This window comes from Daphnia carinata, chromosome 10 (genome assembly GCF_022539665.2).
Source record: "Daphnia carinata strain CSIRO-1 chromosome 10, CSIRO_AGI_Dcar_HiC_V3, whole genome shotgun sequence".
Classification (NCBI taxonomy): Eukaryota; Metazoa; Arthropoda; class Branchiopoda; order Diplostraca; family Daphniidae; genus Daphnia; species Daphnia carinata.
Window position 1 is genome coordinate 5,921,967 of NC_081340.1, and position 15,205 is coordinate 5,937,171.

Sequence of the window (15,205 nt, forward strand, 5' to 3'; positions counted from 1 at the left end):
CCATTTTCAGCCCAAATACAGTCCCACAATTGTTCACTTCCTTCACTGCATGGGCTTATTACTAACGATTCTTTTCGTGCAGCACTAACAGAATTTAAATTTAACACACTGTCAGGTGGTAGACTGAATAACTAAACAATAAATAATTGTTTTTTTAAATTCTATACTTATTTTGAATTCTTATTTGAAAAGTTTAGGTACCTGACTGTTCGCCTAATGCCAAATTCATCATCATGTTCAGTTAGGTTTGAGTTTGGAAAAACCTCCTTCACTGTTTGGAAACTGTTCCGTTCCAATTTGTTCTTTTCCCCTAGCTGAGCTTGTAGACTCAAACTTTGAGCTACAAAACACAAATGAATAAAAGCAAATAAATAGAATCATTATGTATTAGGCCTTACCATCCTTAGCTTTGCTGTTATCTAATATTTTGTGTTGTTGCAATAATTGAGCCTGCAGGTCCATAATTTGATCTAATAAACAATAATTAATAATTCAAAACAAATATAATAATGTTTATACTTACCATCCTTTTTTTGTATCTTATCCATTTTTCAATTGTTCCTCCAGCCACGCGTTATTCTCCATCCACGTTACTCAACTAACTGCGAATGGCATCCAATGGACTGAAATTGCTTACGCCAGTAATAATGAGTCTGAGCGGTAGATGGCTACGTGTCGGAAAAAAAGAAAAAAGTGCGATTTTTTATTTTTTTTCCGCCATTTTTTTTTTTTTTATGTAAAACGGATTGCCATACGTTTTACCCAAAATAAAAATAAAAAATATTGGGCTTTTTTTCTCTTTTACTGCTATCGCCATCTACCGGTGACGTTTCTAGTTAATTCTCTACATATACTGGTTTTTGAATAATCAAAGAAAGAACTTTGATGTGTCACGCTAACGCTGTAGTGTACTGGCGCGCTAGCAATGCATTCGATTCGCACACACTAATTTTATATTTTAGATTACTCCAAAACTATAAACTCTACGTGAAAACAAATTCCATTTTCGTGTTCCTTAGTTAATTTTGAATCAGAATCATCTATAGTTATCTAGATTTAATGCTATTATTTTTTAATAGGAAAAAATTTTAATCCCGACAATATCAGCCCGGGCTTATTTTTTAACCCAGCTTTTACCGTTTTTTACGTTTTATTCAAAAACTATGAGGCCCACGAGAAAACAACCCTCATATTCGTGATGCCCGTTCAGTTCTGCATCGAAACCATGTATTTAAAGCGAAATCTAATATTTTGCCAAAATTGAAAAAGTAAGAAGGCTATATAGCCTTCTCACTTTTCCAATTTTCTTCAAATCCTAGATTTCATTAAAAATACATTATTCCGACTCGAAATTGATCGCTGATCACGAAAATGGGGTATATTTTTATATTAGGCTTCTACTTTTTTAATTAACCGTAAAAAACAGAAAGTCGGGCTTATTTTGTCGGGCTTATGTTGTCGGGCTTAAAATCTTTTTCTATTAAAAACTAATATCATTAAATCTAGATAACTCTATCAGATTCTGATTCAAAATTTAACAACAAAAATTAAAAATTTACCTAAGTAACTTTCGTTAGAAAGTCATTTTAATGCGCCAAGCCAGATGAAAATAGCTTCGCGAAACACTGTATTGAACACATTACAGTACTTGAAAGAATCTTATAATATTATTATTGGTAGTTCTGTGGTAGAGCTACCAATTGAATGAATAGCGACTGAAAAAAGGAATTAAAATTTTGAGCATTTTTCTATTCTTCATCTAAGCCAGGAACCATCCACTGTAACCGGCGCCCAACACTGTACAATTCCTATTTAGATAATCGCACAAAATGCCCCCGATATTTTGTGATTAGGCAAAAAATGAAAATGTTTGAACCGTAAATTATGTTCACCTGAAGAGATTCATGTAAAAAATCGTCGCCTTTAGCCTTTAGCTCTTGATAGCGACGATAAAGGCGCAGTGCGGTTCGAGCATCCTCCACTGAATCGTGAGTAACGGACTGGATTTTTAAATCTACGTCAATATAAAGCATTGCTTTACCTCAGTCGAAACTTGTACTATAGATTTTAAATACAAGAACTTACCAAGAAAATGCCATGCCAAAAAACGAAGTGATATCATGCGCTGATGGGGCAAATGGAATAAATGGACGGTGTCAATCACTTGACTGGAAGGTACTAGTAGGTTTATAACCCTACAGGTAGAGAAATTGAAAGGGGGGAAAAAAGAGAGGAACAAAAAATATACAGCGTTTAATCAAAATAATATTTAAAAAGATGAGTTTTACCTGAAATCATTCTTAAGTCCGTGGCCAACAAACGTTACGCCGTTATCAACCAAGAAGCGGAGTTTCATGTATGTAGACTTCAAAGTAGTTAAATGTTTTGACGATGAGGCGATATCCAGATCACCTGGTTGGATTCCAGAAAACTTGGTCAAGTAGTCAACCACTTGATCCTGTGTAGCGATGTAGTCGTCGATGAAAGGTAAACCTTCCATGTTACCTTGCCTTTTTGCCCGTAAAATAAGACGATTAATTGCTATGCTATAGAAAACATGCCCGTGGGATGACAGTAAAGGTTCTTAGCAATAAAAAACTCTCCGGTTGTTTCACGAAGTACTATCTCACCTCGGATATTCAACACTCGTCCAAGATAAACCGTTGCTGCGTACCCTTGAGAATTGAAGCGTAAAGCCAAGTCCGTAAAACAGGAATTCACAAGAGTGACGAAGACAGAAATATTGTTTAGACAGTTGCAGCGAAATGGGTTATAAATATCTTCAATAGGATGGGAAACTACAGATTCTGTTGACTAAAGCCAGATTCAAAGAACGACTAAAAAAAAGCAGAAACAAGACTGAAAAGTATGCTTGAGGTAGAGGTAAGAATGAAGGTACAGTACATAGACCAATGACCAAAGATCACCAGCGTCACCAGGAACTATTCGGTTAAAGAAATTTTCGAATGTAATGCAATGGCTTATTACCCTCTGATAACAGTCACGCGGGCAACCGACATTTGACTAGGTCGCACTGTAGTTGATTTTCCGTCACTGCGTAATTCCGCCTCTTCTTGGTTTAGAGTTACAAATTCGGCATCCATTGCCACTAAATCTCCTTTACCAGGCATCTCATCGGTCGCCTTAGATAAGGGTAAAATAATTAATAAAATATGGGCTGTTTGATAATCCCTTAATACTACCAGTGGAAGAAAAGAGATTCTTTGTAAACCCTCCGACTTCTGAGCCAGGGATTTGTCCTCTTTGAACACGTCTGCTGTGATTGGATTACTTGGATGATCTGTTAAGTGAAATCCATTCGCCACGTCCTTCTTAGGACAATAAATTTAATATTAATATTTAAAATATATGAAACCCAAGCAAAACAAAGCTTCTTACCGAATAAAACAGTAAACAAGGAAGCTTCCAATCAGGAAAAAAAGAAATAGCCTCATCTGGAGTAATGGGGTTTACAGCAAAATCGTTAAAGACGAACCAATTGCTGGATTCATGCTCTTCCTTCGGCTAAAAAGTCAAACCCGTTTTTTTTTCAATATGATTAGTGTTTAAGAGGCCAATTTCATACAAATCACTTACACGTTTAGGAGATAAATAATCAGGAGGGATTTGTACGGTTGAAACCAAATGCCACTTCCCTTGATGTTTTGTTTCTAGTTTTGATTCGTCGATCCAACAGACAGCAGCCACCAAAGAATACTAGATTTCAGATGTAAACAGAAAAAAAATATTGTTTTTAAAATAAAAAGATATAAAATTTCTGTTAAAAATGTCTGATCTTCGGGTATCATGTCTCGACTACCCATAATTGGTAACTAACCGATAAGAATTCATCCGGGCTTTCGTTTGGTTTCACACACACCAGCCCTCCTTCTGGCTGAACTTTACAATGCAGTTCAGAAGGTACCCAATGATTTGAAGATATTCCTGTAAAACTTGCACTGTGTTTCATAGGTTGCCCTCCGTGTCCAAACTTGCAGTTAGGTCGTGTGCATTCGAGCCCATACCTACACGGCTTTCCCTGTCCAAGCTGAGACTGGCTTTCTGTAGAATCGCAACCATCTGCTACTTCGGGATCTAATAAATACTGATGAAACCATTCCAAATATTCGAATTCTTAGACGTACTCAGCCTCCCAACAAAATCAAATGAGCTCACCTGAAGCTGATCTGACCAAAACCTAAAGCCTTTATAAGTATCGTTTCCGCAAGATAACGCAAGTACTGGTGGTAGCGCAAGACATCGTCTCCTTTGTTGGGTGATTTGATACTTTTGACAAACATCGCACCACGCCGGTGTAACGTTTGTGACGTCAAAACTTTTTTCGAGGACATTTTCGAAGCTCTGGACACCTATTCATAAAAAGGAAGATGTGAATAATGGTATGAAGCTGATGCTCACGTATAACCACCTTCCAAGTCTTGAAGAGTAAGCGAAGATAGGAGGACGAGAGACGTTTTAGAAGTTTCACTTCCGCATTTTGTGCAACGGCTTGTCTGTTCTTGCTCCACTCCGAACAGTTTGGAAATGGGAGAAACTGGTGAGTGACCATCTTCGGACGGTGACAGATCTCTTTCACATTTAACCGAGTAATCCGTACCATCTCTATCGGGTTCAACTAAGCCAGCCACAGTTATTAAGGCTGATTCTTTAACTATTTTGTTTTGGGGCAAAGTTTCACTGCTGAGTTGCTGAAGGATAAACCGTGCCCAGCTCTGTGGAAACATTAAGTGGGAAGTTCATCAAGAAGAACTTCCAGAAGAGAGAATTAGCTGCATTTTTTAAAGATACCTGAGCAAGACGCGGAAGGGTACTTTTAATTTTGATTTCTGGATGATTCTCTGCCACCAAAAGGCCCATAGCGGACGCTTCCGGTAAAGTACGAAAAGCTCGAAGAAAATTGGACGGTTGCACTGTAACGGGTTGGCCATTCGGATCTTGATTCCTACCAACATCTAACATGTGAAAGAGGAATGACAATTCGCAAGCAAGGCAAAACTCGCGGTTGCAACAGTGTTCCAGCAGGATACGACGCAAGTCCGGAATAAAATATAATACCTAAATAGAATAATCGAAGGTTTTCGCTTACCGAAGAATGTGCAAACGTATGCCAAATGCGTTTTAAAATACATGCCTATACAGTTACGCACCTGCAACAACGAATTTGCATACGAGTATGGAAGTGTGTTATCTAAACCACAGAGAGGAGTGGAATTGTAACGAGCCAATTCATTTTCATCAAGCCCTCCTTTTGTGTATCGCATCTCGATGTGGCGGTAACGTTTCCAAACTTGATAGCATTCAGTGTCTTCTGCAAAAATACTTGTAGGCTATTAGAAACATAACGCAAATATTTATTTATTTTTTTACATACCTTTCGAATGCGTCGAATCACTTCCAGAATGTTTTTGACCACGCTGTGTTTGTTTTTCAGTTGAGTACGACACTTGATTAGGTCTGTGACCAGCTGGGCTTGGAGCATACCCAATGGTTCCAACCATGCGCATATTGGCTAGGATGGCATGGTCAATTGGTGGAACCTTTCGAAACTTCCTGCGTGTAAACTGTTCGGGCCAGTCTGATAATAGCGGTTCACTGTACTTCAAAGGAAAAGGGATTGAAGTGAACGGCGTTGTTGTGTCGTCCATGCTTATCGAAACCGGAAGCGATTCAACAGGATCGGCAAATTCTGTCGGTCGAGAAAAGCTGTTGAATAAAGCAGACGCGTTCGATGCGAAAGTATGCACATATCCACCGGCATCTCCCACAGCTAAGCATTGGCAAGAGGAGGAAACTTCAAGAGCCATGCACATAGCACCTTCATTATTCACTTGGAAAAGTTGCAGAGCTGAAGCAGCAGGGGCAGCCGCATCCAAAATTTGTAGCTGTCCCATTGCAGATATAACAGCCAGCTGGGACGAGAATGCTGGCAAAAATCTTAGTAAAAAGGGTTCCCCCACCACTGAAACCGGACTAAGTGATCGTAGCATTCTCACATCATATATTTTAAGAAATCGATCCGGAACGACTCCTCCTAGCCTGATGATACGTATAAATTTAGGTTTGAGTTGAGAAAAAATACCTAATTTAACATAAGGATACCTGGAAGAAAATCCACATGTCACGACCAAATTATTGTGAACATCAAAATCTGATAGGCTCTCCGTATGTGCTACGAATCTATGTTCTTCTCGTAAAGTCCGAGGATCCCTTAGTGATACAGAGCCACTGGCATCACCTAAATTCCTTTTATAGCAAAAATTTTGGAAAGAAATAATTTATTATACCTGAGCAGATAAATCGTGGATGATGTCGTAGAATTGCACAGCCTTTTTCTCCTACATCAAACTTTTGCAATTAATAAAAAAAATTAATGATAAGAAATGGGGAAAAATATGACATTCTATTAACCTTTGTTGTTTCCTTTGCTGTGATAAGGTCAAATTCCACTAAAAGTGGTTGATGACCACCAAGAAGAACTTTTGTTTGTCCCAACTGTAGCACACATTGTAGATCTTCAAAATTATTTGAACTGTGGAAAGTAAATGAAATTATTTGGTTGCTTTCACGGTTGGTTATCACATCCCATTTTGTGTGACCGTTAACTGTGAGTACAATGTACGATTGGCAATACTGCAAACCTGTAACTGAAGAGTGGTACACCTCTTCTTTGCTGGCATCTTAGAGTATTTGGAGTTATTATTAGTAAACCGGCATCCAACGAAACCATATGCCTAACTTCTTGTGACGCGTGAACTTGGAATGATGTGTATTTGTGCAAAGAAGAGCCATAATAACTGGTGACATGTCCTCCCTGGTTACCGACCCACAAAAGCTCTTCTTGGAAATCCCAATGAATAGCAGAAACACCAAAGCGATCACCGCCATCGATTAAAATTGAGGATTTCTCTGTAAAAACACCAACATTGAAATCCATCTTCAACTTTTCAAGACATTTCGTTTCTTATGACAGCGCGAGCACTATCTAACGAGAGAATATTTAACCTCAGGATGGAAACAGCAGACAACACAACCAGTGTACAAAAAGTTGGTTTTGAACATTTTTGAAACAAAACTCATCGCAGTGTGAAAGCCAATCTTGGTCGAATTGGTACCGGTCAACCACGTGTTTTTAGCTCATCATTTATAAATTTTTTTAATTTTCAGTTTTTTATTCCATCTTTTCGTTTTTCTTTTAAATATCAACAAATTTTTAATAAATAAAATGGTTAAGGAACAATACCGAGAGACGGACGTCATTAGAAAAATGTAAGTATGTTTACCTGTATATAAAGAAATCTCCAATTTACCTTGTAGTTATCTAATTATATACATTCAGTGCAAGAGTAAGCTTTGGAATTGAAAGTCCACAACAAATACAGCAACAAGCCCATATTCAAATCGTAGCTCAGAATTTGTACAACCGTGATGCTTCTCGAACACCTATGCAGTATGGAATGCTGGACAGGAGAATGGTATTTTTCTCTAATAAGTAATAAATGTATTTTTTCAAGTATTATTCTTTTTGCTTTTAGGGGATGAGTGTCAAAGATGCTCTGTGTGGAACTTGTGGCAAAGGGCTTACTGACTGTGTTGGCCATTTCGGCTATATTGATTTAGAACTCCCAGTCTTTCATGTTGGCTACTTCAAAGCTGTGATTACCATACTGCAAACAATTTGCAAGTCCTGCGCTCATGTTTTGCTTAATGAGAAGATGAGGAAAGTCTATCGAATAAAGTTAAAAAACTCAAAGATTCCATATTTGACCAAGAAAGCTTTGAGGAAGCAAATTCAAGAAGTCTGTAAAAAAGTATCATGTTGTCCCAAGTGCAACAGTGTCAATGGCATGGTCAAGAAGTGTGGTATGCTGAAAATTTCTCATGAGAAGTTTAGAAGTCTTAAAAAAGATAGTGTCATTGTTAAAGAAGAATTGGAAGCTTACGAGAATGCCATTCAATTCAACAAAGAAATTGAGCCAATGGTGTCTTCTGGATTGATCAAGATATTAAATCCACTAGAAGTTCTTCACCTACTTGAAAGAATTCCCGATGAAGATATCCAATTTCTCGTGATGAACCCTGAACATGGACATCCGAAAGACATGATTCTCACTCGTGTACCAGTCCCTCCAGTTTGCATCCGACCTTCTGTAGTATCTGATCTGAAGTCAGGAACGAATGAAGATGATTTAACAATGAAACTAACAGAAATTGTTTTCTTGAACGATGTTATAGTTAAGCATCGCCTCTCCGGAGCCAAAAGTCAAATGATTCTGGAAGATTGGGATTTTCTGCAACTACAATGTGCCCTTTATGTTAACAGCGAATTATCCGGCATTCCACTAAAGATGCAACCTAAAAAACCCTCCCGTGGTCTAGTGCAACGTCTTAAAGGCCAACAAGGAAGGTTTCGTGGAAATCTTTTAGGAAAGCGTGTTGATTTTTCCGGCAGAACAGTTATCTCACCTGACCCAAACTTACGGATTGATCAAGTTGGCGTTCCAGAATTAGTTGCCAAGATCCTTACATTTCCTACTCGCGTCAATGAGGCTAACATCGAGCTTATGCGAAAGTTAGTAAGGAATGGTGCAGACATCCATCCTGGCGCTAATTACCTTCAGGAAAAAGGTTCTGACCTGAAAAAGTTTCTGAAGTATGGAAACCGAGAAAGTCTTGCCCGCAATTTGAAGGTAAAACAGGATTAAAAGTGTAATTAATATAACGAAATACTTCTTTAAAGTTTTTCATTCTTTCTAATAATTTTCCGGTCTTTTTTTCATAAGCTTGGAGACTTGATGGAAAGACATATGATGGATGAAGATATCGTGTTGTTTAATCGTCAACCTTCTCTTCACAAGCTCTCCATCATGTGTCACCGAGCCAAAATTCTGCCGCATCGTACTTTCCGCTTCAACGAATGCGTCTGCACGCCATACAATGCAGATTTTGATGGCGATGAGATGAACCTTCATCTGCCTCAGACCGAAGAGGCACGCGCTGAAGCTTGGATACTTATGGGAAATAAGTACAATTTAGTGACACCACGCAATGGCGAATTGTTGATCGCACCAACTCAGGTGAAAACTTCACAGCCCAGCTCTAAACTATTGTAATAATATATAGTTAACAAAATTAATAATTATAATGTTAAACAGGATTTCATCACTGGAGCGTACTTACTGACGTTGAAAGATGCTTTCTTCGATAGAGCAAAAACCTGCCAAATGGTTGCATCGATGCTTGCTGGTATGACTTGATTGGGGTATTGTTTCACAAATCTATGTAATCTTTTCCTGCAGGTGATGAAGTGAATATGACGATCAAGCTGCCGCCTCCGTGTATACAAAAACCGGCTGCGCTCTGGTCTGGGAAACAGATTTTCAGTTTGATTCTGCGCCCTAACCCAGGAGACCGAATCAAAGTCAACTTGAGAACCAAAGGAAAGGAATATTCGAAAAAAGGAGAAGAACTTTGTGTGAACGACGGATTCCTGTTGGTCCGCAACTCAGAGTTGTTAGCCGGATGCGTAGACAAATCTACTATTGGATCAGGATCGAAGATCAACATTTTCTATGTACTCTTGCGTGACTACGGAGAAGATTACGCCATACAGGCAATGTGGAAGCTTTGTCGAGTTGCGTCATACTACATGATGAATCGTGGATTCTCTATTGGGATTGGAGATGTCACACCTGGTAAAAATAATTTTCAATATATTTTGTTAGGTGTGAAATATTGATTACATTGTCCTTTTCTCAGGTAAAACGTTGTTAAAGGAGAAGCAGGCGCTTCTGGACAGTGGTTACGCCAAGTGCGATGAATACATTCGTCAACTTACTTTGGGTCAGCTTCCATGTCTACCCGGGTGTAACGAAGAAGAATCGTTGGAGTCAAAGATCTTAAAAGGTTTCTTCTTTTATTTGTTTGTTGCTGTTATAAGCTAAACAGAAATACTTCATTACCATTCGTACGCAGAGTTATCTGGAATCCGTGATCAAGCCGGTGAAGTTTGTAAGAAAGAGTTGCACCCCAGTAATAGCCCGCTGGTCATGTCCAAAAGTGGATCTAAAGGATCTTACATCAACATATCTCAAATGATTGCCTGCGTCGGGCAGCAAGCCTTGAATGGAAAAAGAGTACCCAACGGTTTTGAGGATCGAAGTTTGCCTCATTTCAAGCGCCATTCTAAAATCCCGGCTGCCAAAGGATTCGTTTCGAACAGTTTTTATTCTGGCCTCACCCCCACTGAATTCTTTTTCCACACGATGGGTGGGCGCGAAGGCTTAGTTGATACTGCAGTCAAAACTGCAGAAACGGGGTAAATTCGTAGCTTAAAATTTTGGTTGCGACGGTGCTTACAACGTTCCTTAAAAATTTTAAAAATTGTCCCAAAGGTACATGCAACGTCGACTTGTAAAATCATTGGAAGATCTTTGCTGCCAATATGACTCTACCGTAAGGAACTCTACTGGGGAGATCATACAGTTTGTTTACGGAGGTGATGGACTTGATCCTACTTACATGGAGGCGAAAGATCGCCCTGTCGATTTTCAACGATCTCTTGACCACATCAAAGCCGCGTCTCCATATGCCGATGAAGAACCCTTGGATCATGTGGAATTGCAGCAAGCTTTTAACACAATAATGGAGACGGATCCATTCAAATCACTTGGAGTCGACTTCCAACACGAACTGCGGTTAGTTGTTTGTTTTTCGAGGCGTTTCCACTGAATTTAAAGTTGTATGTTCTTCGCAGGATTTTCGTTGAAAGCCAAGTTAAACGAATCAAGAAGGTGCGGGAGCGTTACAACATGGAAGGTCGGTCGCTCCTTACAGTTGAAAAACATCTCGAGCGCATTACCGTAGGTCAACTTGTAGAGTTCTGTGAATTTTCGAAAGAGAAGTATGAACGGGCTAAGATTGAACCAGGTATCAAATTGTTGACAATTGTCACGGTAGATAACTCAACCCTTCGTTTTTCATCAAAGGTACCGCAGTTGGTGCCCTCTGCGCGCAAAGTATTGGAGAACCGGGCACTCAGATGACGCTGAAAACTTTTCACTTTGCTGGTGTAGCATCGATGAACATCACTCAGGGAGTTCCAAGGTATACATTTTTTTCTCTTCCCATTAAGAATTGCAGTTCAAAATTTTAGTTTTTCAATCTTTCAGAATCAAGGAAATCATAAATGCTTCAAAAGCAATTAGCACGCCTGTTATTTCAACCAGTCTCTTAGTAGACAATGATCCTGAATACGCACGTCGTGTGAAAGGAAGAATAGAAAAGACGTTACTCGGAGAGGTAATAACAAATGGTTTTGCGCTATATAACTTTATATCTGATCATTACCTTTTAAAGGTGACGGAATATTTTGAAGAAGTTTATCTCCCCGATGACTGTTTCATGCTTATTAAATTGGATATGAATAGAATCCGTTTGTTGAAACTTGAGGTGGATGCAAATTCCATCCAATGGAGGTCTGCAAAAGAAAATAATAATAAAAAAAAAATTATTTAAATATAATTATGATTTCTGCCCAATTTCAGTCTCTGCACGTGTAAGCTTAAAATTAAACCGTCGTACATCAAAGTGGTTAGTGAAACGATAGTTATCGTCAAACCTGCTCCATCTGCGAAGTCATCAATGTATCACGTAATGCAGAACCTTAAAGAACAACTGCCCAAGATCGTCATTAAGGTTGGTACATAATTCTGTATAAAATGTTATATTGCTTTAGTTTCTTTTGTTATCTGAATACAGGGCTTACCAACCGTCAGCCGAGCAGTTATTAATGTTGATGATAGCAGAAAGCCGCCAAGATATTATCTACTTGTTGAAGGTGTCAATATGAGGGGAGTCATGGCGACTTATGGTGTTAAAGGAACTTCAACAACTTCCAACAATATTCTTGAAGTTTTCAGCACTTTGGGAATCGAAGCGGCCAAGTATTATGAAATGACCTAAAAAATAAGATAAGTTGAAGTTAATTTAATTTTCCTTTTCAATACGCTAGGGCCACAATTGCTAAGGAAATTCAATATACCATGGAAAGTCATGGCATGAGTGTAGATCGCCGTCATGTCGCTTTATTGTCCGATCTAATGAGCTGCAGAGGCGAAATTTTGGGAATAACTAGACACGGGCTGGCTAAGATGAAAGAATCAGTTTTGATGTTAGCATCAGTAAGTTCACAAAAAATTCTTTACATTATTTGAATTATAACAGTTCTATTTATTCCCCTCTACTAGTTCGAGAGAACATCCGATCATTTATTTGACGCGTCTTACTACGGCCAAGAAGATGAAATCACTGGCGTTAGCGAGTGTATCATCATGGGGATTCCAATGTCCATAGGGACGGGAGCTTTTAAATTGCTGCATAAAACGGGGAAAAAAGATCCACCAAGAACAAGGCAACTTATCTTTGATATGCCGGAGTACCATGTACCAATGGTGTAGCTCAGTACGCAAACGTGATCGATAGTCAAAACCCAACTGACTACAATTTAATCAAACTAAGTCGAAACATTTATTTTGTCATATTCTGAATGCTTAAGCAAATTGTGTAAATGTGTTTGACTAAGATAACTTTTTCTAAATGTTGAAAATACATTCAAAATTAGGGGACGCATTGTGCCACATCTATTCAAGGGATTTACAAATAACCTTTTTAGTTGTATGGCAAACAGTATTTACAAAATATCCAGAAAACCCATTTGCCTATTTGATCAGTTGGTTATAGCAAGCCAGTAACACAAAACATCAATACTATTACAACACACTACTTTGAAAAATTGATTGCAAATCTCATACTTATGCTCTGAAAAGTTGTTTTTTGTATAAAGTTTAAACAGTACTATGAAAATAAACAGTAGCTGTTATTCTTAAAACAAAGTATCTATATTCAAGGGAATAGTGTTGTGAAAATTACATTAACACATTGGTTTTTCTTTAATAAGAAAGTTTAACAATGACATAAAGTTAAACTTGTTGGCTAAAGAAATTGATTTCTAGTTTTCAAAAAAAAATACTGTAACATGAATACCACATTTTCCCGAAATCTACAAAGAACTTTTTGATGTTTTTTCTATACTATCTGATATCACGTTATACCTTAACAATTATGAAAAATGTTACCGTTCACCCATAGAAAATCTAACAACGTTCTAGGCAAAAGTATAGTACCTATCAATGGCGATTTCGTCCTGCATTACGTTCATCGAAGCACAATTTACACTGACATGAAGAGCTATTGACTTGTTTGCTTCGCTGTTTCAATTTCAAATGGCTTAGTTTAGTTGCCTTCAGACTTGTTGCTGTATAGCATACCAGTGTTGCCAATTCTTAAAAAAGAGATAAATTTTATGAAAAATTTGCTTGGTGGATTGGCAATTTGGCATTTACAAAATGGCAAACAATAAGTAATAAATATCCAATCGAAATATCGAAAACCCAAAGAATGGGGATAAGACAAAATAACTTATCTTTAAATGCCTACCTGAAGTAAAAGGCGGAGTTTCGAAGTGGTATAAAAAGGTAATGATATTCAGCTACGCAAAGAGATAAGTTACTATCATGGATGTAAAATCAAATTCAATGACACGTATTTTTTTATAACCATTATGTAGACATTTGAAATATCTAAAAGCAAATAAAAATTTTCGATCCAGCATGTGTATTCCAACCAGCCAGTAATGGTGAAACCAGGCACTTTGCATGATTAGTTTTCAAAATATCTGATAACAGAACCAGCTGAACTCGCTCAAAACATGTTTTAAATTTTATTGAAAGCGGCGATATCGACAGACTGGACCAAATCTTCGAAGTTCTGAATTTCCTCAGTCAACCAATCAACTGAGACCTTGTCATCTTCAATGACACATCCAATTTGGAGTTTCTTGATACCATAGGCCAATGGTACAAGTTTTGCTGAGCAGACAATAAGATACATTAAGTACTAATACTGATACTGTCGGAAGAGAATGTTAACTTACATTGACCCCAAATAAGTCCCTCACATGTGATGGTTCTGACAGACTTTTCCAAATCTTCCATGTTTGTTTCATCATCCCAGGGTTTAACATCAAGGACAATGGAGGACTTAGCAACTAAGGCAGGTTTCTTGGATTTCTTGTCATTGTATGCCTTAAGTCTTTCTTGCTTGATTTTCTCTGCAGCTTCATCCTTAGCAACAAAAATAAATATAAAGAAATAGGAATATTCATAATCATTAAATAAGACTACCTCTTCATCATCAGAACCAAACAAGTCAATATCATCATCGTCATCAGCTGGTGCTGGCTTGCTAGCTGCCGCTGGAGCAGCAGCTGAGGCACCTGGGAATTTGCTAGTTTCAGACCCAAATGACTTGATGTGATTATACCAACGAAGAGCATGAGCAAAGCTGCCGGCCGGAGCCTTGCCCAAAGCTTGGAAAGTGGTCACATCAGCTTGAGACGGTTCATATCTAACAATATGAAATAAAAAAATAAAACTATCGCAGTTGTATGAAAATACCATGCGTAATGACTAGAGAAAGAATGAAAGTACCCGGTAACGAAAATTTATCATGGCAAACAAAATACTTACCCTTCGATGTAACTTCTGTCGGCAAGATAATCATTTAATGCCTTTACGCCTTTCTCGGTTTTAAGATCGCCGAACGCCATAATTGATCAGGTCTGAAAGGAAAAAACCGACTGAAGTTAAAAGAGCGACACGAGACTCGGCAATGGCAGGCACCAAAGGGAACGTGTAACACGTTGCCAGATAACAGCTGAAATCGTGTCTCAAATCCACCCCGGCCCCGGGCAATAGAATGTAGAAATGGCATTGACATGGGCGATGGGATGGGGAGTTGCAGACTTGCTCACTTTCAGTTGCAGTACTTGCAGATTTATATTTAATAAATTCAATAAAATAAATAGATGAATTGGCTAAAGAGCTACTGAACTTTAACAGCGATAAGAGGTCTATCGTATTTCTTAGCTTAACGATATTCTGAACGCATCCAATGCAGACGCAACCCTGGATTACAGCGTGACTATCATACCTCAGCTGCCGGTTAAAATATTTTCGTTATTTTGATTTTAATTTTAAAAAAACACGTTATGTGCTATAATGATCTGCTATTTCATGTGTCTAATGTGCATTTTATCTCCAAGGACAAGTGTGTTCTTTGTAACTTT

General features: G+C 38.2%; 3 protein-coding genes and 1 long non-coding RNA gene across 8 annotated transcripts; 1 reads left to right on the forward strand and 3 right to left on the reverse strand.

Annotated features, from left to right (window-relative positions):
- Positions 1-1,606: 1,606 nt before the first annotated feature.
- Positions 1,607-6,985, reverse strand: LOC130701242 (PAN2-PAN3 deadenylation complex catalytic subunit PAN2-like). Of its 5 annotated transcripts, none has more exons than XM_057523200.2 (19): positions 6,660-6,985; positions 6,430-6,550; positions 6,306-6,366; positions 6,121-6,256; positions 5,393-6,057; positions 5,169-5,326; positions 4,810-5,076; positions 4,430-4,733; positions 4,177-4,370; positions 3,839-4,105; positions 3,598-3,717; positions 3,400-3,525; positions 3,204-3,332; positions 2,989-3,143; positions 2,631-2,675; positions 2,289-2,510; positions 2,086-2,195; positions 1,893-2,014; positions 1,607-1,808 (listed from the first exon to the last, which is right to left on the reverse strand). In XM_057523200.2, exons 1-19 carry the CDS (start codon positions 6,953-6,955, stop codon positions 1,749-1,751), a joined length of 3,558 nt encoding a protein of 1,185 aa, XP_057379183.1. In that variant the 5' UTR covers positions 6,956-6,985; the 3' UTR covers positions 1,607-1,748. The 5 variants fall into 5 exon arrangements, with proteins under 5 accessions (XP_057379183.1, XP_057379182.1, XP_057379181.1 ...); XM_057523199.2 differs by having other exon boundaries at positions 3,204-3,329; positions 5,169-5,329; XM_057523198.2 differs by having other exon boundaries at positions 5,169-5,329.
- Positions 6,821-12,630, forward strand: LOC130701241 (DNA-directed RNA polymerase III subunit RPC1-like). Its single transcript, XM_057523197.2, has 17 exons — positions 6,821-7,287; positions 7,358-7,493; positions 7,554-8,708; positions 8,802-9,095; positions 9,174-9,264; positions 9,318-9,713; positions 9,778-9,924; positions 9,994-10,336; positions 10,413-10,715; positions 10,775-10,947; positions 11,007-11,124; positions 11,190-11,319; positions 11,377-11,495; positions 11,565-11,715; positions 11,779-11,963; positions 12,032-12,200; positions 12,267-12,630. The coding sequence occupies exons 1-17, from the start codon at positions 7,244-7,246 to the stop codon at positions 12,474-12,476; spliced, it is 4,164 nt and encodes a 1,387-aa protein (XP_057379180.1). The 5' UTR covers positions 6,821-7,243; the 3' UTR covers positions 12,477-12,630.
- LOC130701261 (uncharacterized) lies at positions 10,975-12,175 on the reverse strand. The gene is made up of 3 exons (XR_009003992.2): positions 12,062-12,175; positions 11,368-11,978; positions 10,975-11,266 (listed from the first exon to the last, which is right to left on the reverse strand). It is a non-coding gene; the product is annotated as an uncharacterized LOC130701261 (long non-coding RNA).
- A 1,045-nt stretch (positions 12,631-13,675) lies between the features above and the next one.
- Positions 13,676-14,781, reverse strand: LOC130701252 (elongation factor 1-beta-like). The gene is made up of 4 exons (XM_057523214.2): positions 14,607-14,781; positions 14,262-14,484; positions 14,012-14,201; positions 13,676-13,946 (listed from the first exon to the last, which is right to left on the reverse strand). The coding sequence occupies exons 1-4, from the start codon at positions 14,684-14,686 to the stop codon at positions 13,792-13,794; spliced, it is 648 nt and encodes a 215-aa protein (XP_057379197.1). The 5' UTR covers positions 14,687-14,781; the 3' UTR covers positions 13,676-13,791.
- Between the last annotated feature and the right edge of the window lie 424 nt (positions 14,782-15,205).